Raw genomic sequence first — 26,480 nt, 5'->3', positions numbered from 1 at the left:
TTTTATGGCTCTGGGCAAGACTGCTGCATTGCTAAGGGAAGTTATGAAAACGGCCGCGTGACTCGCGAATGCTCGGAGCATGTGATGTGAAAAGAAGCAAATCTCTGTACCAAGAAACTGGCTATGGGTAGGTTTGTACTCACCCCAATTACGATTGCCCCATCTCTGCACTGAGGTTGCTTGTTTTGACGTAGACGGGCTGGTAAAAGACCGTTCACTGTTGAGGCTGACGAGACTCTTTCAGTCTGGTGGACAACTATAGTCAGTGCTTATGCACGAAGGGCTGTTGGTTTAGGGAATACACTGTCATTCAAGAAACAGACTGATGTTGGATCAATAACCTTTGATGCTCGCAACTGGGAAGACTGTGCCCCTCCTAATTTGTCCTTATTTACCTTTCATAGCATCCTAAACACACTGAAAAACACATTTCATCTGTGGAGATTTCTTTGTGTGTCACACCCAAAGAAGGCTCCACAGCTGAAACATTGTGTTTCTTTTCTTCTCTTTTCAGCATGGAATAAACATTTACTTGTTACTTTGCACCCTATGCACGCTGACGCAGCTCCCTACTTGAACGACTTTCATAAAGAACTGATCAGGGCTTTATCACATAAGCCCCGCAGATTAATGCGTATAACAATAACCACTTCATATAATAATAATTCCTTGCAATTATATAACTTTTTCTGGACACTCCATTCAAAGAGCTTTACAGGTAATGGGGACTCCCCTCCACCACCACCACTGTGTAGCCCCACCTGAATGATGCAATGGCAGCCATAGTGCACACAGTACGTTTACAGTATGATCAGCTTTTAGTGGGGAGGAGAACAGATTGATAAAGCCAATTCATGGGTGGGGATTATTAGGAGGCCATGATTGGTAAAGGCCAATGGGAAATTTGGCCAGGACACCGGGGTTACACCCTTACTCTTTTTGAGAAATGCCCTGGGAATTTTAATGACCGCCGAGAGTAAGGACCTCAGTTTTACGGGTGAGCACCCCCTACTGGCCTTGCCAAGAGCAATTGCAGCAGCAATCTTATTTTTCCCAAGGTCTCCCATCCAGGTACTGACCAGACTCACACCTGCTGAGCTTCAGAGGGCTGCCAGTTGTGAGTTGCAGGGTGATATGGCTGCTGGCAACCACTTGCATTTAGACCTTACAAGTCAAAGGATCCCAAAGTGCTTAAAATATAGGAAGGGTCCCACCTCAATCTACTACTACATAGCAGATCAGGTGGAGAAAGGGGAAGAGCTTCTTTAATTAAAATGGAAATTCAGTGAGATTGGGGGCAGAACATCAGATTTAAAATTCCTTTTACAAAAAGTATAATATGAATATTTAATAAACAAGTTGTCGGAACCTTGGTTTCATATTTAACCTCCAACAGCACAGTTTCTAGTCACCATACTGCAGCTATGGATTGGAAAATTGGCTCTAGGGAGAAGAGCGCCAACCTACAGGTCCACCAGCACCACCTAGAGCAGCAAACCGGTTTTCCTTAGAAATCTGCTATCCTAGAAGTAGGAGACCAGGCCCAGCCTTGTTTGGTTTCCGAAGTCTAACAAGGTCTTTATAATTATGCAGCCACATTAAGACAAGATGAGACGAGTGAAAGATAACCAGGCCACTTAAATTACCCTGCAGAATTACCAATTACCAATCTTTTCGATTTTTGCAGGATCTTAGCTTTTAGCTGTTGACCTTGTATTATGTAATGCAAATATGACCAGCTTACTGACTTAGTGCAGCTGAGTTTGCTCTCAGAAAAAAAAAGATTTTTAATAACACTGCTATTAGTCATCATAACAGAATCATGCAACAGTGACATCTCCTATTTAATAAAGAAGATATTTACTACCTGCATTGGCTGGTCAATTATAAGATAAGATAACTTTATTAGCCATATACAATTTCTTGCATTAGGGATTCATCTTTTTGCATACCAGGGTTAGAGCGCAGGGTCAGCCATTGTACTGGAGCAGTTGGGGTTAAGGGCCTTGCTCAGGGGCCCAATGGAGTAGGATTCCTCTGCCGGCCATGGGATTTGAATTGGCAACCTTCCGGCCACAGGCACAGATCCTTAGCCACAGTGCCACTGCTCCTACTCAGAAAAATGACGTTAAAATAGCATTTACTGATCCGGTATAATTTTAATACTGCACTTAAATGTAATTTACACCATTTATCATTTAGCTAAGCTTTTTAATGATACAGGACAAAACTTAATTTAAGTTCATTCAAGGCTTGAACACTAGCAGATTCTTCCCCAGAGCCAACTGTTACTACTGTACCACAAATTCTCCAAAGATATTCCTGGTGTTAGAAAAGTTACAGCATCAAGCATGCAATTAAGAGATATGACACACGCGGGAGAAAATACAGGAATTCTTTGCAGTGCTTTTCGGATATATGCTTCTATCTTTTCTTCCTGTCAGGAAGGGCTTATTGATGCAGTACCAGAGTCATCATTGGTATTCTGCAAAGCTGACCATCCTCCAACATTGAACACTGACCTTGGGAATAGGCCATAAAAATGGATTTCAGTGTGTGAGCATGAATAAAAACAAGCGCTGGTTTTCTGAGTGTATTGTGAACTTGGGCTTGGGATTTTCTTTAAAAAAAAAGCCTCGAAACGTTAGGCAAGCACCTGCAAACTTTCGGCAGCTATACTGGCTGTCACGTACAGCAGGCACTGGCTAAAGACCCTGAAGTAAGGGTGTGCATGAGGGATCGAGTAAATACCCGACACGGCACGGGTGCAATGTAAATAAGCTGGTCGTGCTTCGTTTTAATTGGCTGAATAAGCATTCCTAAATCCAACACACGCTGCACAGTCGAACTTCACACCACCCAGAGGCTTGAACCGAGGTTCCTCAGATCGATACCCGCAGCGCACAGCGGACCGAGTTTGCACCACCGCCACAGATTTCTCCCCCTCCCTCTGCTTGGTGTTTCAAGAACAAATGTCCAGTTCACAGAAACAGCAAAGATGCAGGATCACAGAGAGGCTGACACAAGTCAGCAGAGATTTGGGCTGCTACAGCCATGCCAAAGAACTCCATATAGTGACAGGTTTTGAGATGACATGCCACGACAACCACAGTGCCTATTACTTCTAGAAACCTCTAAAAAGTGATCATTAATAAGGATTAAAAGCAAATAACCACGTGCCCATGTGTTTCAGATGGTAGTACATTAGCATGGATGAATTGTACTGGCAACAAATCGACATTGGACCTGAATTGAGCTCTGCAGTTGGAAACATTTTTGCTATTTTCCCCTTTTCCTCTGTTTAGAGGAATATAAAGACACCATTGGCATTAATAATCTGGTTATGGTGTGCACAGCCTTCTTTTCTTGCTTTCATTTGTGGGTCTGATGTTACAAAATCCTATTAGATTTCAAGTCCCATGTCACAAGCTTTGGTCCTAAAGACGAAAGAAGAGTGTCTAGACCAGGAGAAGGACTACGACATCAATATAAAAATACAGAAGCTGAAGTAAGGGTGTTAATGATGGCATTAAGGGAGCCACAAGGAAGTGCTGTTTTATAAATTAAACTACATTAAAAAAAATTAAACAGTACCCTCCAATAAATATTTTAACTGGCTATAAAACACGCAGTTAGAATCAGTTCCCATCAGTCCCCTACAAGAACATATTCCTGTCATGTAAGGTCACACAGATGCTGAAATTATGAGTTGAGAGTAGCCTGTTTTATCATTATCAATTACCTTACCTGTAACCACAAGGACCTTATTCTGTGAGACATTAGACAGACTTACAACCCAAAGAAAAACCTCCCAGGGAGACGCTAATGGCTAAAGGGGAACATTTCAAGTTACTGTACAGTCAGTCAGTTCCCGTGTTGATCATAAGAGCGCAGAGCACGTGACAGGAGTTAATTAAATCCACATTAACAGAGGGGATAAAAAAATCCGCAAGTCCTTAATTTAATTTTAAAATTTAGCCTCGATTGATAACACGTGCATAAAGAACATGATCAGTTTCAACTTGGCAGAGTTGTTCTGAAAATACTCATACAACAGGTGCCAGGCACAGTTCTGGTCCTTGCCACATACAATAAAGCACAACAGAATCGACCACAACACACACAACAGGCCGTGCCATTGAGAAACCCACTGGGAACAGCTGGAGTGGAGACAGTACTTGCAAAAACTCGGAAATATTTTTCACCTCAACCCGGAAATATTCTTTCATCTGCCGTGGAATGGTGCCCTGTAAAAGTTTTTGATTTTCATTAATACACGCTTATATCCTCATTTTAAAAAATAAAGTTTGTACCTTGCTTGTTTCTAGCAACCAGGTGTCTCATGGGGCGCAACCAGACAACTGCTGTAGCATTGGAACACTTTCCACAAGATTTGAAACTGCAAATGCCCTCTACATAGGTGGGGGACATGAAGAAGGTAACAATGTACGGTATTTCATGTTTAACAAGTCGGTTTCATTTGAGAACACTTACATTTTCTCAGCAATGAATTTGTGGTTCTAGTCAGTTTTTCCAGCTAGGTCAAAGGCTGAACATCTGGGGAAAACCCAAAGTTATGCCAGTGGTTAAGAACGCCATTTTAATTATATCTGTTTGTTTTCAGATCTGGACATGCTAAAATGACATTGAAAGCTATATGTGCTGATGGTTGTGGAAAACAATATAATTTTTAAAGCCTTATATATGCTCTGTCATTCCTTTCCCGGTGCATAATATCCTGTCCTGAATTATGTTTTTCCCATGCTGTTTTTTTTTGTACCGGGCTTGACTAAGCTTTATGTAACACAACCAAAACAAGGCCAGGCAGCTTTTAAAGAGAGGAAGTATATTAGTGTTATGGTGGTGGGTGCGTCAGCCTCGCACTGGACTAAGTCATTTCCAATCTCTTAACATCCTGAAAACCCTCTTTAAAAAAATTATGACATAGCTTTACATCCTAGACATGAGTACAGAGTAACAATGCACACCGTGTGATACAAATAAAAAATTGCTTTTATAGTATGTCAAATACCTAGTTAATTTACCTTGGCTAAAAGGCTCATGCATCCCACAAGGCAACTTCCTTAACTTGCCTGTCAGCATTGTGGATAAATTACCTCAGCGCATAATTTGGAGCTGTCAGGCACTCCATGAATAAAAAATTAAACCGACCTTTCAAGTAAATATTTATGGTTGTAATATTTAAATATTTTTCCTGGGCATGTACAATAATTAAATCATGTTGTTCTGCCCATTGTTTAAGTCCATCAGAACAACTCAATGCTTTCCAAAGGGCACAGCCACAGAAAATACCAGAATTTATCCCATTCGCTTGGGCAACAAAATCTGGATAAGGAAAAACAGTTTATACACACATCTTACTTACTGCTCTGTTTACTAGCTCACAGATGGGTTACCACTCCTCTTCTCCAAAGGCATTTGAGAACCAATCAGAGACTGTGACTGGTTAGGACTTTAGAAGACTACAGCAAATCTTGAAAAGGTGTGACACAGCCGCCATCTAGTGGAAAGCTGGTACTAAACTGCACTCTTGCAACTGATGGCATCTACTTCCAACACTACCTTTCTTCCCAGAGGATCACAAAGAGCTTATTCCAGTCATTAGTAGACAGGAAAGTAATTTTCCAATTAAACCAAACTGCATACTGGATTATATATAATTGCTAAAACAAAGCATAACTGCTTGCGAACAGTCTGTTCCATGACATTAGGTAAGGCCTAAAAAATATAGGTCTACAGCAGTTAGGCTAAGACTAATCACCCCTACAACAGTGGAAGAACAATTATGGACTTTCAGTCAAATGGGATACTTCAACTATTTTAAGCACGGCTGAGTGTACATCAGTGGAGTGACCATTAAATAAGCATATCAAGAGTTTGTTTAAAAAAAAGGCTCAAACCATGGCCAGCCAGCTCCTTAGTGTCAGCTTTACAAAAGTAAGCTTGTTACCTCCGTATTCAGCAATGGCTTCTTAAAAAAACAAATACATAGTGACACTGGTACATGAAAACCCTTCAGTTGAATCAAAATCGCCAATACTGACCTACATAACACAAGTCATATATAATAAACCGAACCTGTACTGAATGTATTAACTATTCTACCAAAACATTATTTTTGTATCTGAATTTGTTCAATGAGAAGTTAATGACAATGTAAATTTAACAGACCTTCAAAACTTATATTAGTTATCTGCCAAATCTGGGTGGATTATATTAGTTATGTATAATATCTGCCAAATCCCAGTGGACCAGCTCTGAGACTATAGGGATGTAACAGGTTTGCTAGGTCTCTTTACAGCAGAAGAACTGGGAAAAGTGTTAATTTGGTTCAACTGAGCCAATAATATTTAGGTCTTTGAGAGCTGAGCTGGAATGTAGTCCTGCAAATGCACTGACCAACCAATAAATGTTGTACCCAACAGGCCCCACCATTTAGACCATGTGGCTGATCTTGAAATATCACAGGAGGGGCCACACTGGCATCCTCACTCCTCATGGATTCAGGTGAAATCAGAGGGAGCCGTGTTTAGTGCTCTGGACTTGTTAGTGGAAGGATGTAGGTTCGAATCCCAGGCGAGAGAGCACTGTGGTAGCCTTAAACAAGATACTTCACCTGAATCGCTCCCGTAAAACACTCTGCTGCATTCAAATAAATTAGTAGTTCGTAAAAATCACCCACTCCAACTAGTGACCATTCACATCCACTGCAAACCAAAGACCACTGAGGAAAAGGACCAAGGGCAAGTCACCTCCCATTCTGTTCATTCTTTCACAAGCAGGATTTAGGACATTTTCTCAAATTTGAACACTCTACAAAACCCTTCTGAGCAAAACATAAAAAAATCATTAACAAAAGCACATTCACAGTTAAATGTCACAGCATGTATAGCTCTTTATTTTAATTTTTAAAACTTTTTTTTCCACTGCTTACAAATACACAGAATCAAATGTACAGGAATTTTAAAGTGGAAACAAAAAATCTAAGACGAACACAAGGGCAATGCCGTAATACTATGAATATGATGATAGCACTGATATTTCATAGTGACATGCAGCAAGTCAGTGTGGAATACTGCGTCAACAAGTCCACGACAAGCTTGGTTAGATATCCGACTTATTTCAGCAATGTTTTCGTTCTAAGCACTTGTGGGAAAACTGAAATTTAACAGAGTAAAATAAAATGAAACACGAGTCAAGACCTTGAATTCCCAAAAAGAGGTGAAAACAGAATAACAGAAGTCTAGAAAGATTTTACACTGTAAGGGACTGACAACAGGAGTCCCTGACAAGAGGGAGGCCATTGGTTACCAGAGGTATTTTTATTCAGTTTTGCTGCAGCATCCAGCTACAAAACCATTAATGTAATTCTACAGGTCAAGAGTCACACAGTTCTAAGGCATTACATTTGATTATATTCATAATAATGTATGTCCTCATTACCCCCAAAAAATGCTCAATGTTTTAAGAACACATGTATACATTTCTTAAATGTTTTAAATAAAATCAAGAAAAAAAATCCTTATTCTATAAAATAACGTTTCTTTATCAAAACCACATCACTGTGGGATGAACAGCAACAGTGAACATTGCACAATGTCAAGTCGTGTATGCTACCAGACTCCAAAGGCCGTCAACCTGATTCACTGTTGCTTGATTTTCCCTATAAGCTAAGACATGCTGACCAATTTCAAAGGTTCAGAAATTCTGATGAGCAATAGTAAAAGCTACTGTAACAACATTATTGAAACAGTTCTAACTTGAGAAGCTCATCGTACAAATTTGGCTCTGCAAAATCCTTTGCTTGCAATCCTAAAATTTAGAGCAGGTCCGGGCCTTGAAAGGCACTATACTTGGGCCTACACACCCCCACACAAAATAGAGTTATATAATGTGAGCATGAACCCTTCACACAGGGGGCAGACAGACTGGCAGCTGCTGTCAATATAAGGCTGAAGATATCATGCACAAAGTGGCACTAGGGGGAGCCCTCTAACCACTGTATGGGGTCTCCCCATACAAACCGTAATTTGTAATTTTCTTACATTTTTTTTACAAATATATATTTTCTCTACCATTTAGATTTTCAATAATCTAAATGTAAAGTGCAAAATCCATAACATCTATATACAAACCTATCTGTTAACGAACATGTTTTGCCCACTTCTAATTTATCTATTCATCTACAAATCTGTTTTTACTTAGGATGTACATGCAGGTGAGCACAATAGGTTGTCTCATGGGAAAGTCGGTGAAGTGCTCGAACAGTTGTGAAGGACAGCATCACAGAAAGATAGAGTCTGTGCTCCTGGGAGATGTTCCTTAGGAATTACATATGATTTAAATTGAGAGGAAAAAAATGCATCCCTGCTGAAAAATATTTCTCAAATTGTCTTTTAAAAGTACAAAATACATTGTGCATTCAGCCCAAATGTCAGCTGTAGCATGGTCTTTTGGTCAAAAGCCGGATTCCTCAGATCAGATCAACAGCTGTCTCTGCACTACCCTAAATGTGCTTTCTATGTCCAGTCATGAGATTTCCACTCGAGGTCACACAGACACCTTAAGATTTGCACTGAGGAGATGGTGGAGCGAATTATGACACCTGAAGTATCTGATAATTCAGACAGACATTCTGGTTAACCAGCACAGGCATCCCATTTTAACTCCCAAAAGCTATAAAACAGGAGTGCCCAGCTGTAGGAGTAGTGTTTTTCCTTTTGCATAAAAAAATTGTCAAAGAGCTTTATAACTTTGTCTTTTTTTCTGTTAGAATTCCAAACAACAAATGTCAGTGTTGCATCTTTTTTTTTCCCCCCACCACTACCTTACAGCTGAATGTCACGTGAGATTTACAACATCTAAAAATAAAAAAATGTGCTTTTACCCTGTAAGTGATTTATTTATAGATTCAACAAGCATTATTGTTGATCAAATGAGCCCCAGTCTGATACACAACTAGGAGAAATTGTTTTGTTTACAACTATAGAGCAAATAGAGGGTTCTAAGTGAGAAACTTGAATTTCATCCTGTGACAAAGCCAGGTCTTTGCTGTTCTGAGACTGGCCCACTTGAATGTTCTAGCTAGAATCTTAGACAGAAAATTAAAAATTAAAAGAGATTTAACTAAAACCGTTAATAACTGGAATAAAGCAAGGCAGCGAGATGGCAGGGCACAATACTGATAGGGGAGAGACACAGATGGCCACCAACTGTTGGGACAACAATGTCAGTATAGCAGGTTTAGCTTTCAGAGAAATGGACTAATGGGTCAGTCTCTTATTTTATCTGCATGTTGCAGGTAGTGTCTTTAAGAACAATTTTCTAGGAATTACACAAGAATTGTTCATTTTTAAAAAGGTTTAAAAAATAAAGCAAATTTAAAAGTGCAGCCATATGGGTTTGCACATGGGTTTGTCTTTATAACCTCACATGCATATGAAATTCTGGATTGGGATGCTCTACTGTAGCACAGTATTGGAACAATTTTAGACCAATGAGTAAACAGTTCACATTGTGTTTACTGGTGACCATGAGCCACTGTACTGAAATGTACAGCAGAAAAAAATGAATTTCCAAACTAAAAATGTAGAATTTGTAGAAGAAAAACTGATGGGCAAGAAGATTGATCTGCACTTACTGTAGATTCATATCTTCCATCTGAATAAAAAAAATGAAAATAGCTCAGCCATTCCCAAAATCTTTCCAATGGTGTACTGCAGCTCCAAACTGAAGACTTCTACACGAAAAATTAAGTTAAGAATGGGCCCCGTATCCCTAAGGTATCACAGTCTGCAATATTCACTTTGCAGGAGATGAGGTAATTACTTAATGTATCTAAAGTAATAAATAGAAACGTATGTGAGAGGTAGTTTGTTTTGGCTAAGACGTTCCACTTTGGGAACCACAATCACCTCGTATCTCTGGGAGGAGCTTCAATCCAATAAGAACTTGTAAATAAGGGAATAGTTTGTGTCGGGCTGGACTCAGATCCTGCTGAAAATTTTTTTTGGTTTCTTCATGAGAACTGCATCATGATTGGTTTACATTGTTCTCACACGGACTGTTCAACTTGTATTATTTTAAGGTATGCAAGGAATGAATGCAGCAACACAAATCGATATACCACTTCAGATGGTAATTTTCTACCCTGGAACAGCTAAAAAATCTTCTATCCAAGCACTATCTTATAATATCTAATATTTACAGGCAACATGGCTGGCACCCCTTTGTCTGTCTAGGACAGTGAAAGAGAAAACCCTTTTGGCACTTGTGATACAGTATATAGCAAAGCTTTTAAAATAGTGAATATCTTAGAAGAAAGGAAAAGAGAAATGATTCTAAAATAACTATCAATGAAAAATGATTCTAAACTGTATACTAAACTCCTTTTGCACAATAGTCTCTCAGACCCAAAAACACGTCTGCAAGGTTCCTGAGCAGAGCGGTAGTTCAAATTCCCTCACAAAAAACCACACATGTGCACACTGACACTGCAGGTTGTCTGTTGTGAGAGTCCTGCAGGTATCGCTGAAGAACAACAGGCTGACACAATGTCACGCCAGCACAAAAACAGCAATTGACATTTGGCAATTTCCTCACTTAACATGCATCCTGACAACTGCAACTGGAAGAGTGCAGTACCTTGAAATCCCATCACCTTCATGGCTCCAGATTTTAATGTGCAGTCGCAATCTGAAGCCAATGTTTGTGCCGTCCCTTTGCTTAGAGCACGAAAAAATATAGCCAAGAGAACAGCGGGAATGTCCATCAAAGTCATCATGTCAATGCTGATTCCACAGGAAGCTGTGTCTAAGTTTGTTTCCTAATCTTGATATCTTGCTGCAGCAATGCAAGAAACCTTTAAAATCATTCTCGGGGTGACTGGGACTGGACTTAGGGACACTGTTAAAATCTTTAAAATGATTTTAAAGAAATTGCTTTTCTGCGTACTGTTCTATTCTAGTTTGTTCTTTGTGTGTCTGGACTGTGAGTAACTCTTTTAGTGCACCCCTAGTGTACTGATTGTATTGTATGTATCGTACTATTATTATTGTAGCATTCGTTACACTGTGGCAGTGTTGTCTGTGAAAAGCTGCTGTTGCACTGCAATTTCCCTCACGAGATCAATAAAGTATCTATCTGTTAGAGATGCAAATACCAAACACTCGCTACGGACAAGTATTGGGCATATAAGTGATAACTTGCGTAAGCACATGTAAATATATAAAGAGCAGAGGGGTCAAGTATCAGCAATATCAAATTCAGCGATGCATACAGAAGACCCATAAAACTGCCATGCAGGAAAAACGTTAATTGAACTGGGTTTAAATAGTCAAGGAGGTAGTGCAGCACATTCCCACAGAGCAAAGTGATTAAAGAAATTCAGTACCCACTTAACTGCAGACCTATCCTTTAGTAATGTATTCCAAACAGCTTCCACTGTGTTTAAGGCAAACAGGGTCCTTCTTTTTGGCCCTCACTGTGTTAGACAGTGGATGATGTATGGTACAGCCACATCAGGACACACATTAAGAAGCAGCCTGATCACAAATCAGATACACATTCTGCTGCATTGCAAGGTGCTTGAAAAGCACCAAGTTACAGCACCAGACTTAGCATGTGAACTTGCAAAATCCTGGTCCAAAACATAACTGTCTTCTAGTTTCCATCCCAGTTGAACTTCAGTTTTGCTTAACTGTAGTTTAAGTGCATTTACAGTATAAGCACCTACTGTAAATAGATGCAAGTTACAATTTACTAAAAAAACATTTGACAGGGTTTTGCTCCCTGCTTTAAGAGCTTAAGAAAACCAAAAAAGTCTAATAAAGCCAAACAGTTAATTGTTTAATCTACAGTATTAATTGTTCAATTAAAAAAACTGAGCTCAGCTGGAGTAAAACCAAAGGACAAAAATAAAGAAACCTTGGGTTTACGGATCTCAAAAGAACATTGATAAAATTATACAATCACTTAAAACTCTTATCTTTTCTAGCTCTGTTGTGCTTTCTGTACTGATCGGCAATACAAAATCAATGCATCAAAACCATGTACAGTATTAAAGGCTATACCCCAACCACCCCCAAATGACATCATTACATGAATCCACCACGTGCATGTGCAACATCTACTTTGATGAATGATGGCTGTTATGAAGATGTAGTCATGGGTCAAAATATCAGGAACACTCCAATAAATAATGTGCTAGGTTACTTCGAGCAGCAAGAAACGTCTAAACTGGGGATGACACAGGGTTTTGAAATATCAGCAATCTGATCCCATCTCAGTCTACTAGAAGGATTGCTTTGAGGTGAAACTGTGATGAGGGTAACAGTGTGTGGGACTGAACTGTATGTAGGGTTCACATACAGCTTTCAATGCAAACGGAGAACTAGGGATCATTCTGGCTAGGGATGGTGATGGAACTTTTTTTGCTGCTATTCTTTAGGCTTTAGGTTCCTAATATTTTGTCCAGCAACTACATACATATAAAAGATAAGAAATCAAAAAGTTATTGTAAACAAAAGAACAGAACTACTGAATTTAACTCAATGTTTGATAAGGGAAATATTTGGAAAACTTGGCTATCTTTATCAAAGCCGATATTTCTAAAACGCAGCAGGTGGCACAGTGACACAGCAGTTCGCATTTCTGCCTCACAGTATCATGGTCCTTATTTTAGTTTAAACCTCCGGTAACCGGTCTGGTGAGCTTGCATTTCTTCTCCAGAGTTCATGCACATTTTCCTCATGTGCTCTTGTTTCCTCCTTCAGCGAAAGACATGCCACATAGCTTTGGTTCATTTCAACTGTCCGTTTCTACAGGACCTTGTGATGTCTGGTCCTATCAAGGTCAACATCAGAGTCCTCAGTCCGCCTTGAACCCAGTTCTTCCAGGATAGGCTCCGGCTTTCTGACGTGTTCACCCGGATAAGTGGGGAACAGATCATTGGAATTGTAGCTGGTCATGTACCACTGCTGTTAGGCTTGCTGCAACATGCTCGCTTGACTGTTTCAGCTGTCTATGGCTTTCACTTATGAGAGCATTGTCTTCTAATGTAAAAACACACATCCTGACCACATTTTAAGTCTCCCTCCCTGCAGCCCCCCCATTTCCAAGTTATATCACACAACAAAGGCGTCCCATACACAAAAATAAAGTACTAGGCAAAGCATAGTGTTATTAAAAAATAAACATTTGCATATTTTTGGAAACTTGTTTTAAATTATCTTTGCATTTACCTGTTGATTTTTAAATACACAGAATAGTATTTACAATTTCTGACCACCAGGGGGCAGTCAAATACAAACAACAATCAGACAATGATCTCTTTACCCCTTCAACAAGTAACTACTAAGTCTTTAAGCATTAAATGTATTACCCAGTATGGAGGTGTGGAATAGTGAAAACTTCACTGTGGTCACCTCAGCACTTAAGATAATGTATCATCTGAACGTACTGACTGTATCATACTATAGACAGGGCAGTGTAATTTCTCAAAAGCATAACAGCCCGAAATGATTTAAGCTTTTAACTGATCTTGTGCGATTTGTGGCAGATAAAGATGGGAGACTGGGAACAAAGAACATTTTTCCTACAAAGAATGTTTTTTTTTTAAACTGATGCTGAGAAGGGCGATAATGGCACTTAAGGACAGGCGAGGGCTTCGAACATGGAACCGAGATAAAAAAAAACAAGACCTACAAATAGACACTTTCTGTATCCTGAACTTTACAGAAGTGGTTATTTCAGATATTTATAAAAAAACATTAAAAACAGAAGGCAGCTTGCGTTTTAGGTGTATTTATAGAAAGCTATGTATATGTGTGTACAAAAATGACAGCATGTCTATGCACAAAGAAAGCAAGCATTTCACAATAGTATATACATGCTTATGCAAATGTGCACACATATACATACTGTATATACACACATCCTTGCAAACAATATGTGATAAATTAATTCATTTTGACATAAACCAATCTTTTTTTTAAAATATATCTATGTAGAATATCTTCTAATTCCCTTTTGGACTCGAAACGAGAGGAGGTACCTCATCAGGATTCAGCAGCCATCTATCTAATCCTGCTCTGCACTGGCTAGGACACCTCGCTGCCAAACACCTCCAGCACCAGGGGCGTGAGCTGCGTGCTGTGCTCTGGCTGGAAGGACAGGCAGCGGTACTGCTTGGAATGCTCTTCATTCAGGCTACGCAGGTCCGCCAGCTTCTGGATCATCTTGGCATAGAGCAGCCGGCTACGGCGATGCACACGGATATAATCCTGCAGGATCTCCGACAGCTTGTCCTGGAGGGCCTCGATCCGTGCGTGGTCCTGGACGCCTGGCCGGTCTGAAAAACACGCACACAGCGTCTGGGATCCAGTACCTGCAACACTTACGACAAACCCCCTTGCCCTGGGTCTTCCAGCATTTTTCCCCAAAGTGCCAAAGCAGGAAGCTTCAAAATTATCTCCACAGGCATGAGTGTAAGAAATTGAAAAGGAAAAAAAATGTTTGCATAGCCTCCTCTTGCTCCTAACCTTACTTATACTCTAGTTTGCCTTAGAGATACTACTTCAGCCTCAGTTTTTTTGCAGCTGCTAACCTATATTATACCTCTATCCTTCAAACTGTCACAGCATATACTCTGAGGGTTTGGGACAGCCCTGAAACAAATAGCACACAGCAATACACGAACCATGTGGTGCAGTATGAGACACTGCTGAACTTACATGCCAAAAGCACAAAGCATAAGGGGCTTGTCACAGTCTGACCTATCTCGTGAGAGCACCCAATACTAGGTGTGACCTGAAAGGGCCCATAAGCTCATTTAAGGGGACACTAGAGTGCTCTAGTACCAACTCTCCTCTGGTCATTTTTTCTGTAGCTGAAGGTCAAACAAATATGGAAGGACACGCAAAAGTGCATCTATGCAAGCATTCACAACCAATCACACATAAGGGTGAACCAAGTTCGATCCAGGGGAAGAAGCCACAACTACTGACAGATATACAGAGATAGAGACAAAGAGGAGAACTCAAACAAAGAGGAAAAAGCCAATATCCACACCTACCTCCAGCAACAGCCTGTAAACTCAACACCATTTATTTTAACCAAAATACAAAGAAAGGAAAAAGATAAACCTCCGCTACAATACCGTTGGTTTAAAGCACATTCTGTCTTTCTGTGCACTTTGTTCTGCACGATGTTAAGCATCATGATTAAAATACTTTATGAAGTATTCTGACACACAACGAACAAAAATGGTCTTGGGGCTTAATATTAATGCAAGTTCAGCTGAACACTTCAGAGGAGGCACACAGACAGACTCTTACCTGGGGATAGCAGACAGATGGCCATCAGCAGCACATGCTCCTCTTCATCTAGATTGAGTTTCTTGAGGTTCACCTGGAACTTCACCAGTGGCTCCAGGAGCTCCATTGTGTGTCCAGCTGGTGGACAGAGGGTAGCAAGATGGAAATAAATTGTCAATAAACTGAGGCAGCACACAATCAATGAACCCAAGAGGGTGAGTTAACAAAAGATGTTCTACTTACAGACTGTGATAAATTGAAGGCATAATAAACTCCAAATGAATTCACACCCTTCACATACATCAAGAGATTTGAAAATGGAGTACACATGGAGGTGATAATGTATGAAAAGGAGTACTGAAAACATGAATAGCATAACTGCAAAACATACATTTGTAAACAGTGATCAGATTCTATTTATACCCATTTCTACAACAGAGACTGTTAAAAAGGCAATATGATATGCCTCTTCAAGGTTATCAAACCCAAAGGAGGGCTTACAAAATCGTAACTTCTTTTAGCTTAATTTGTGTTGGAGTAAACTAAGAATGAGCACAGAAACAACTATTTTAATACTGGCACAAACTAAGAAAGAAACTAAGATAGAACCAACCATTATAATGCTTATACAGTAATTGTGTGTAGCTGGTATGTAGAGCTTGGAACTGGGGAATCCCCAGTGTGGGCAGTCTTAAGACCAGTCTGCCCCTTACCCCTTGTGACATCATTGATGCAGTACTTGAAATCTGGGCTTCCACAGGTCCAGGACATGTCTTCCAAGTTGAAGGACTGGTTGGAGCGCAGCATGATGATCTCAATGGCACTGGACTTCAGTAAAGCTATCTGGTCATCCGCAGTCAGGTCTCTGAAAATTGTGCATAAAGAAAATCCAGTCACACCCCGATGTCCAATACTTCAACACACCTTGTCACCATCAGTGACAACCTAACAGCAGCTTGGAAGAAGAGACAACAGAAAGGAAAGGAAGAATGCCCCAGGCTCCATTTTTACAAATAAATATAGATCATGTTTGAACAAAAGAAGTTAAGCTAAGTTTAAGTAACACTTGCCATCTAGTTTTCCTTCTTTCTATGAAGCAGAGGTCACAAACCTTCCAAAAACCAGAGCACAGGAGGCATCCTGATTTCGACAGATGCATGGCAAATAATCGAGTTGCAGCCAATTGTTGAAATGCTTATCTGAGTGTTGCTGCATTTTTAATCAACTAAATACTGACAGTCTTAGGAAAAGAAACAAAAGTGGGCACCTCTAAGAGCATTAATATTTAACTCACATTACAGACATTAAATTAAATTTTATGTGCTTGAGAATGAAAATTCCCTTTAACTTGATATTTCACCAGTAATTTTAGAAATCCCAGACTGATTTCAAAACACGATTCACATGTAATCGATTCACATTGCAAGAAATTACCAAAATTTTAATGAGAAAAATTTAAGAGAAAACTTCGGTGCAGTGATGGACAATGCTACACGGAACTCCTGATCCACACTGTTTAAAAACATTCTCTTCCGAGTACATGGCACAATTCCAAGAGCCTGTCATGGTCCACAGTGTGGGAAGCACTGCTCCTTCTGGAATGTCTCTCCAGAGAATGTAGTAATCTACACACTGCAAACACCCCCCATGGCTGAACGTGAACAACATCACAATACGTAGAGGCATGCCAGAAACGTTAAAGCTTTCAGGTTCAATTCAAGTGATGACAGAAGACTATGGTAAGACAACCAAGGAGGGAAACTTCTATTCCCTATCCTCATCATTTTTAGGACAACGGCGTGGCTGAATGATAACAGGTCTTTATTTGTAACAAACCTACAATTTAGTAAGAACAGTCCCACTCTGCCATTTCGGAAAGAAAAAACAGATCATGAATCTAAAATTAAAATTATTTTAATATAAATTACGTATGTGAACACATCTTTACATTTAAAACGAAATGAATTGCTAATTGCTTTCATAAAGCATAGTCAACAAAAGAAAAAACATTTTGGAATTTAAAACATGCATCTAAAGACATCCACAGCTAAATGCCGTTTATTGCAACCAGTGAGTATTGTTGGCATCTTTTATCATTTCATCGGCTATGTAATTTCCCTTTAATGTAAATTTCAGCTCGCACTTTTGGGTGAAAATTTCTTTTCCCACAAATGCCCATTCCACCAACATCAGCTTGTCTGAAAATAATGATCAGGGGAAATGGGAAAGAAGTATACCTAAGGAATAAGCATGAATGCAGAACTGACAGATACCACCTTTCCTTCTTTGGTAAATCACTGGCTGTAATCAGTACACATTAGGACAGGTAAGTTCTTCTGGCATGGTAGAAAGGGCCTGCAGCAGTTTACCTCTGCTTGACACAGAGGACAGGCTGTGGCCTGTAAAAAAAGCAGCTCAGTAGGTATCGTGATAATCCAGTTCAACACTGCTTAAAAAGTATGCAAGATAGTTCCGATATTTCTCCTTTCCTTCCTGACCAACATGGTGAAATAATGAGAAGTGAGGCTCTCACCTTCTCCTTGTCTGTTTTGCAAAAAAATAAGAAATCAATTTAGACATCAAAGCAGTATTTTGGAACCACCCTCCGAAAACACCAACATTGGCTTGTGTACCTGAACCCAGGGATCATCTTGGCAAACCCAATGACCTTCTGGATGCTGTAGCTGACCAGATCAGCCAGGTGGGGCAGCATGGAGAGTCCGGTGGGGTCCTTCTGGGGTTCTGGGCTGTTTCCCTGATACATTGCCAACAGGTTGCTGAAGTTCATCAGCTTCATGTCCACCGACTCTGTCGGCACAATACATTTTAATAGGTTAGGTGACAACACAGTATAATGAAAATCATGATGATTTGAAAACTGACGATGACATATGGTCACTTGGTAAACGTACAGCTTAGACCATGAGGAACATGTGGCCATGGAGAATAGCATTATCCACCAGAGGGCAAAAACACCACTGCTATCCAACAAAGATTGAACAGCATCTTCCCAGGTTATATCATCAGCATATCTGCTACTGTAGCACCCTCTAGGGTGCACAGTCATTGTCAACATGTTCTCCATAGTCTCATCTACAGTATACGTGCAAAAAGCAACAAAAGTTATTTGTACCCACTATGCACATAATGAACTGGGTGAACCATGTCCCTCTTTAACAGTATTTGTGATCATTAGGCCACTGCAGAATCACACACAAATATATTAAAGCCCAGGCTGATTAAATGTACTGGGTTTACTTAAATTCTCAGCCTCCGCTCTACTCATTAGTTCATATGACCCAACCCTCAATCAGTGTCACGGAAGCGCTATGTTTCTTTGGCTGGTGCCAGAAATGATAAAGACACAGGCTAATTAATTAGCGGTGAGTGGGAGTCAACATTTTCTGGTTTTGACAATTTATATTTTGACCTGTTGTAATGAGAAAGCTTTTAAATTCAGGTGTTACTTGGTTCATGCTCAGTTTTAATCTTCGCTTCCTGCAATGCTTGTTAAAGCAACAGTCACACTTCAGCACAGATTGAAAGCATGCTGAAAAGGACAAGAGGGACCATGGCATAAGGCACATGCTGAAAAACAGGAATGTAGATAAATCTGATTCTATGAGTAGGGTCCATTCCTGCATATAACAGAGAGGGACTGTTTGTCAAGTGCTTAAATTTCCTACTTAGGAAACCCTGCTGCGACATCCAAGATTCAGCATAAGAAGAATTGTTGACAAAAACATCTTTGTGGCACAGATACTGTAATATGTATTTCTTGATGTGAAAATGCAACAGATTTATAGTTTTCTTCTTAGACTTTATGCAGCAAAAATAGACCAGAAGCAAACTTGCTGTGAATGGCCACGCTCTGCTACGATCGTGCTGACGGGGGAATGTAAAATGATGCAGAATAACTACTTGATCGAGAACACAAAGCAGTGCAGCTAGGCAACTAGGCACCCTTGGCACTTCTTTTCTGTGCTTTTGTTCCATTTAATCCAATTAATACTTTCAAGAAAGAACTGACCCTCACTTAACTGACTATTTCTGTGCAGTGGGAAACTAATTTACCACGATCAGATCTGTAAAACATCTTGTAAGAGAATGGATGTCACAAAGATGTCATTGTTGCAGTAGCTACTGAAGTAGTGTCCAGAATATAGTGAAACATGTACTGCAGGACCCCCAACTGCACAGGGGTCTCATGTTTACAAAGGCTGCAGGTAACTAGCTCTTGGCTCACCTGGTGATTGGCTAAAGGAGTCGGAGGAGGCATCAGAAAGGTTGCTGAGGGAGTTAAGGGATGCGGCTCGGCTAGCGCTACGCGTCACAGGTCCCTCCCTTACTGGAGGCTGAAAGATCGCAGAACACCACCCGTCACTTCTGGCTGCCTCAAACACACTGATGAGAACATAATCCATGACTAGCACTGCACAGCAAACAGCCAAGATCAAAAAGAAAAAGTCATTTTACATTAAAGGAAATGAAGATGCACATCTTAAATGCCAGGCTTGCTTTTCATAGACAAGTTTGCTCACTGTGCACGTTTGGGTCCGACTAATTTATTTAAGTCTATAGTGTTTGTGGGAGATGTATTGCTTTGCTTGCAGAATGCTTCTGGGAGAGATGAGAAAGGGCAGAGACCTATTCATGCCTGGGAGATCAAGCACATCTCTGCAAACGCGTGCAAGAATATGTAATGAGCATGTGTGTGCACGTGTTCCTTGGGGCAGACAGCAGTAGCAGTTGTGCTGACCCGAAACTGCTTAAAGTCGGAGTAGGAGTCGTCATAGGTCTTGCGGTGGGCCTCCACGAGCATGGAGATGACCCTGCTCTGCTCCTCACTGAGCCGCGGCCGTGACGCCTCCCGCAGGGCCTCTTCCTCCTTCCGTTTCATGATCAGGTCCTTCTTCCTCTGCACCTCCTCGTCTGTCAGGATGACTGCCATGGACAAACACACAGAGAGTCACAACACCACAACCCGGGCTTCGGCTTTGATGTTACAACTCCTGGGTGGGAAAAACTGCCTCGCCTGCACCTTAAACATCGATTAGTAGCCTTCATCTTTTGATATGCTGCAAGCTCCGCTGTGCCTGGTAGGGCACTGAGCACTGATTAAGGGAGCAGAGCATTACCTACTTATGTTACCTGAAACCTGTAGGTGTCTGGTGAATTTGTGATATCTGGGCTACATGGCTTGACTTGCTATCTGAGCAAACACCTTGCCTGGTTATGCCAAAGAGGAGTTTCACAGCATTTGATTTCATTTTCCTGCGACTGTGGCTGGAAGGTTGCCAGTTCAAATCCTGCAGCCGGCAGAGGAATCCTACTCCATTGGGCCCCTGAGCAAGGCCCTTAACCCCAACTGCTCCAGGGGCCACGTATAAATGGCTGATTCTGCGCTCTGACCCCAAGCTTCTCTCTCCTATGTGTGCCTCTGTGTCTCATAAAGAGCAAGCTTGGGTATGCGAAAATAAATTCCTAATGCAAGAAATTGTATATGGCTAATAAAGTGATCTTATCTTATCTTAAAAGAGGGGTGGGGCCTTGGGGTTCCTTTCAGCTATATAAACTGTGACCTATGCAACTTCACAGTACCAGCAGGATTGTGTGACTCCAGTAAGCAACACCCCTCCACTGACAAGGTGATAGATGTCCATTGCGGAGATGGGCAATTATATAATAAAAATAAATTACGTTTTTTTAAAAAGCTCACTTTTATGGTCACCTCATCAGTGCACCCCTTCAGCCAAAATCTCCCCAGTTAATTCAGTGAATCTGACAACTGGATACTTCAACAAATAATGCCCTACAGAACACCACTATTAGGAGAAAACCTATTTGGGCTTGAAATGTAGGTCACCTCGATACCATGAAAAAAGACTGTCTGGAATAAACTATACAGCCATGTTATTAAAAGTGGACTTTACAGGACCTCTTCAGAAATAACTGAATGAGCTTCCAACACTTAAATAAGTAAAGGAGACTAAATGGTCTCCTCACATGTGTAGCCTGCTATTTTTTCCAGTAGCATCCTACTCTCATATTCTCCAGTTTTCAAAGAAATTGTAAACATACAAAATGTCAAAATGCACAAGTACTTTCTATTAGAGACAATTTATGCGACCTAAGATAATATAAAAAGTGCATAGCTCACAATTTTAGGTTAACGGATAAAGTATGAACTCCACTCCATTCAGGAAAAACATTAAACCGTATGAGTGTACAAAAGATTTAGACTGGTTTTCTTTTTGCAAAATGAAAGCACTCAAAACACAAAAGAGTGTAACATTAGTAAATGGCAACATTGTCATGTGCTAAAAAATACTGACTACCTTAAATAAAAATGTAATATCTCGAATCATGATGAAATCAATACCTTGTCCCAACTAAGCATAATGAAATTGCAGTGAATGAGTCATTTATAATAGCTCCAAAGCTGCTTCGAAGAGCTCTTTTTAAGCATCCAGCACAGCAGCCGAGCAGTGGTGTCAGGCAGCCCTATTCCCTGATAACACTGTCGTCCTAGAGACTGGGGGAAGGCACGGGTCACCACAGTCTGTTCTTGGGCTGGCTGTCTGTTTCCTGGAACAGACTGGGATTGGAATAAAACATCTGTTGTATTTTTGCTCTTTTCACACAAATTAAAATATTAAATGCTACCCAAATTATAACAAATCCTGAAAAGTATACATCTATTGACAATTGAAACTGAATGATTAAAAAAATAAGGTTTTTAAATCTTATTGAAAGACCAGAGTAGATCGCATACACAGGAAAACACGGTAGTGCCAAAGATTAGCACAAATGTAATATGAATGGGGCAATATAAATTACCAGTTTGCATCTCTGAAGTCAAATGCCAAATAATACACTGATTGTCACCAAACCTGGTCCTGAAGAGCCACATCCAAAAGGCCAGTCACCATTAACTCAATCTGATTTATTTTTAATAAAAACTTCGTCTAAACACCGTTGCACTGCAGAAAACTTGAGGTGCATCCTCCCGTAACACTAGCTTTTCTTAGCATTACGATGAGGAAAGGATGAGATCATTCAGCACCCAAGACAACTAAACAGTAAGGAAAAACCCTTCCCCAGAATACTAAAAAGCACATTTCAAGTTAAAAGTGCATCTAGAGTGGAGGTATGATTAAGTAATAAGCATTAAAGCACATCTCCACATTTTAAGTACCATACAGAGAAAATCAAAAGGGATTACAATTTTAAATTGTAGACAACCTCTTAGCACTTCCAGAGGCAGAGCGACAAACTTCAAGACAAGCGCAGAAACAGAGCTGGCTCCCCTGGGTTATGTGGGCCACATGCCGCCCTGCATGGGTGGAGTTCAGCAGAACCGAGCAGCGTAGGCTGAGGCACACACTGGCACAAGTAAACACTCATTAATCAAATCTGCCCATACAGGTCTGTCAGGACTTGCATCGCATCGGGCCTCACTCCCACGGTCAATGATCACCACAGTTACACGGCTCTCTCACTGGCATTGAGCCACCCTTACCCAAGGTATAATACTTGTTTTCTTTCCTCATTAATACTGAAGGCCTACTGCTACATGAGCACACAGTGCTGTCTGACACACTACCGGGGCCCGTGGGCACAACAGGAGGATGGTCATGACTGCCAGCCACCTACTGTAAGTCGGAGTAACTGACCTGTTTCAAGACTCAGGGTCAACTAAAAGCTCCTCTAAACAAGAAAAAAAAAACACCCTAGAGTCCCTGTTGTGTTTTAGAGGGCCATGAGTCACATTTTCTGACATGCCATTTCCCAAAAATGGGTTCTTTTTATTTTTCCTAAGCTTCCATGTTTAATTAGATTTTCAATATAAAAAGAAGCCCGGTCAAGTTAACACCATTGTGAAACATGAGTGTCAAGAGAACAATACCACTGGAGCATCCAGCACCGAACAGTGATGCACACTCGAGGCCGTGACCAGTGCTGGGGGGAGGGGCAAAAGCCCGAGAACATGCCACCCCAAGAGAGGCTTCTACCTTGTCAAGAGTCTCGTTCAACAGGCAGTGTTCCTCATGGGAAAAGGAATGCTTGGTTTCAATGTTTTTGCTTTTCTGTTGAGGGCCCTGGTTAAGAGCAATGACTTTTAAAAGAGCAGCTCTGGATCCCCAATAACGGCTGCTGTGGAGGGGCGCGGCTGGGGTACTCACACTCCTTCATCATGCCGATCTCCACGCAGCGCTTCAGGCGGCAGGCCTGGCAGTGCCGCCGGTTGTCCTTGGTTATGGTGCAGCTGCCGTTGAAGGGGCAGGTGAAGGTGGCTTTGCGCTTCATACTACGCCTGGGGAATGAAGACAATCTCAGCAAGCGCCATGCATTCAAGTTCATCTCTTAAACCGATTCTAGATGGATCAAATCGCCTCTTCTTTTTTATAACCTTCCTATGTTCTTGTGAACTGAAATGTATGTATCAGAGCTGGATTTAAAAAGGCTTCCTGCACAGTGCGTTCTAAAAGATAATCGCTGCATTGAGACCCTCATTGTGCAATAAACCTCCTGTGTAGGATAACCAGTCTATTTATAACACCCTGAGTAAAGGTAATGAATACATGCAAGGATGTTAATATTAATATTATGTAGCCAGACATAGCAACAGGCATTTATGATATAAAACGAATGACCTACTACAGGCAAATGAGACAAAAAAGAGAGGCTATAAAGAGAAAGGAATCATTAATACTAATAGTATCTTGTATATCAGTGTCAGAACAGCTGGAACTGCCACACTAAAAGCACTGTAAAGAAGGAAACAATGGGGACAAAAAAATAAATCCCCTTATATAGACCAGGGGACTTTCTGTAAAGCAAACTGCTAAAAAGACGGAACAGCAGCTAATCACAGGTATTGCAACAGTGAAACTCAGTCTTGTACAAAAATGATCTTAGAATTTTGTAGCAGATGAGTAAAATTTCCAGAACTATGAAAAAAAGGGTTCTTTCTAAGAAACGAATTTGAAAAGCAAACAAAGCCCAAGCATTTCATCAGGGAACATCAGCCACCGGTAACAAACAGAGCCTTTTCACACGCACTTGGTCCATCTTCATTCATGACTGCTGTGGCCCAGCAGACTCTGGGAATGAACTCTGGCACATTGCACAACCACGCTACAATTCAAAGAAATTGTGGGGGGAGGAATGGGTATACTGTAGAATGTGGTAAACAGCTCCACAGTTCACAAACTAGAGGAAATGCACAGCCAAACAGGTCTGACTGAGGGACAAAGGTTAGCAGGAACTGAACACAGATACAAGCTTCACCTTCTCTCTCCTTCATGGCCACCTTTATGAAGTGCAGATCACAACTCAAGAATATATTTGGGATTTAAAAAAAAGAAAAACTACCATCATAGAAACATAATTCATAAACTTTACATAAAACATAAAACGGAGTTCCCACTGAATAAATCACCTGTGAAGCTCTGAACTACCATTCAGCTCAGAACTACCTGGTTGTGGAAAGAAATAGTACTTCTAGTTTTAAAAAGCTTGCAAGAACAGAAAAATAATCTTTAGTACCTTTGCTTATTTGTCAGGATCCCCAAATGATTTAATCAGATGTAGTGGCTTTCCAAACATTTGAATTCTGGAGGGCAATTTCAAACAACTAATGAACGTAAACATGCACTGGTTATTATGTAGGTGAAAAATGAGTGCTACCCACGAAAAGATCAAATGCACAGTGGGGCATGACCGTTTGTTCAACAGTCGAGCAAACAAAGCAAAAAGCTTTTTAAGTGCAGTCCATATTGTCACATACAGTATACAGACTGGTACTCTGTTGGAGTCTCATTTACTTCATTTGCACATACAGTAGTTTTTCTGAAGGACTCCCCCCGAGCACTTCTTCTCATACCTGAAGAAGCCCTTGCATCCCTCACAGGTCATGGCGTTGAAGTGGAAGCCAGTGGCCTTGTCTCCACAGACGCCGCAGATCCTCGGCACATTGCGGTCAAACTCATCCGCCGAGCCCATGACCGAGGTGCTCACTGCCATTGATTCCATGACTGCCAAGAGAGGAGACGCAGGGAGGCTGAGTGAAGAGGCCTGGCTTCATTTCGTTACAGGACAGTAATGATACTAAAGGGCTGAAGGGAAAGAGAAACTGAACCCAGATCACCAGCACTGCAGGCAAGATCGTTAACTCACTAACAAAAGGAAGAGCTGATTGGCAAGGAGATCATTAGCTGCTGTGTGCATTCCAGGAACTGTCCTAGCGGGTTTGCTTGTTAGAACTTCGTCAAAAACAAAGATGTGCAGTGATTGAGCAAAAACGGGCCTATAACCCATGTCATACTATGCGTCGAGAAAAAAACACCAATACAAACCATTAACAACTGAGAAATTAAATTAGATATGTCTGAATCACTGTTTTCTTTATAGATTTTGAATGATGAAACCCTTAAAAAATTGGCTGTTGTCATAGACTGGGGTCTAACTGCTGAATTTCACCAATGTGAAAACAGGTTAGGCAATAACACCATGTTCAGAGAGGTACAGAAAACTGCATCATTTCCAAAGTCCTAAAGCTCATTTTATACACTCTTCATTTCCTCATCATCTTGAGACTTTTTAATTGTGTCAGCTAACACAAAAGAATTGCTTAGGTATTAAACTATTTCAAGTAAATTCAGAACACTGGTATGATGAGGCCTTAAAACTACTGTTCATGTATGAAATTCCAGTGTTTAATTTTGAAAGCTGAAGGGCCTCTGTGACCATGTGCACTCCAGGCCCATTAAGCTTTCTCCATTGACCTACCTTTAAACAATCAGGGAGAGTTATCAAAGATAAACAATTTCAGTTCAATCAAATATTTCAAAAGCATTGGAGCGGGAGGATGAAGAGTGGCAGGGACCCGCTAGCAGAAAACCCAATGAGAATTTGGAAAGAAAAATACAGTAATTAATCATTTACATTATTATTCAGCTGTAACAGTCAATCAGTTGTACTGTAATCAGCACTTGTTTTGTGCTAAGACTAAAAAAATCAATAATATCATTTGCATCTAACTAACTCTGAACATTTTTCCATTTGCTATTATACGTGAGCCAGTCATTAACAGCTGTGAGTGCTGTCACTGTTCAATATGCTGAGCCACTGCCAAATGAG

The 26,480-nt window shown here is 40.6% G+C and overlaps 1 protein-coding gene across 10 annotated transcripts in view; it reads right to left on the bottom strand.

The window, feature by feature from the left end:
* Positions 1–6,891: 6,891 nt before the first annotated feature.
* The window catches only part of LOC102691130 (vitamin D receptor), an 80,677-nt gene continuing 61,088 nt past the window's right edge, over positions 6,892–26,480 (bottom strand). For all 10 annotated transcript variants that reach the window (XM_015344297.2, XM_015344295.2, XM_015344299.2 and 7 more), the window contains 8 exons: positions 25,225–25,375; positions 23,522–23,652; positions 20,095–20,279; positions 19,582–19,690; positions 17,969–18,143; positions 16,049–16,200; positions 15,357–15,473; positions 6,892–14,371 (listed from right to left, as the gene is read on the bottom strand). In XM_015344297.2, coding sequence (XP_015199783.1) covers positions 14,121–14,371; positions 15,357–15,473; positions 16,049–16,200; positions 17,969–18,143; positions 19,582–19,690; positions 20,095–20,279; positions 23,522–23,652; positions 25,225–25,375 — 1,271 coding nt within the window. In that variant the 3' untranslated portion in view covers positions 6,892–14,120. The remainder of the gene's footprint in view (positions 14,372–15,356; positions 15,474–16,048; positions 16,201–17,968; positions 18,144–19,581; positions 19,691–20,094; positions 20,280–23,521; positions 23,653–25,224; positions 25,376–26,480) is intronic.

Source organism: Lepisosteus oculatus, chromosome 1 (genome assembly GCF_040954835.1).
Source record: "Lepisosteus oculatus isolate fLepOcu1 chromosome 1, fLepOcu1.hap2, whole genome shotgun sequence".
NCBI classification, from domain to species: domain Eukaryota; kingdom Metazoa; phylum Chordata; class Actinopteri; order Semionotiformes; family Lepisosteidae; genus Lepisosteus; species Lepisosteus oculatus.
The sequence above is the reverse complement of the archived record's forward strand: the minus strand, read 5'-3'. Positions and strand labels throughout refer to the sequence as shown.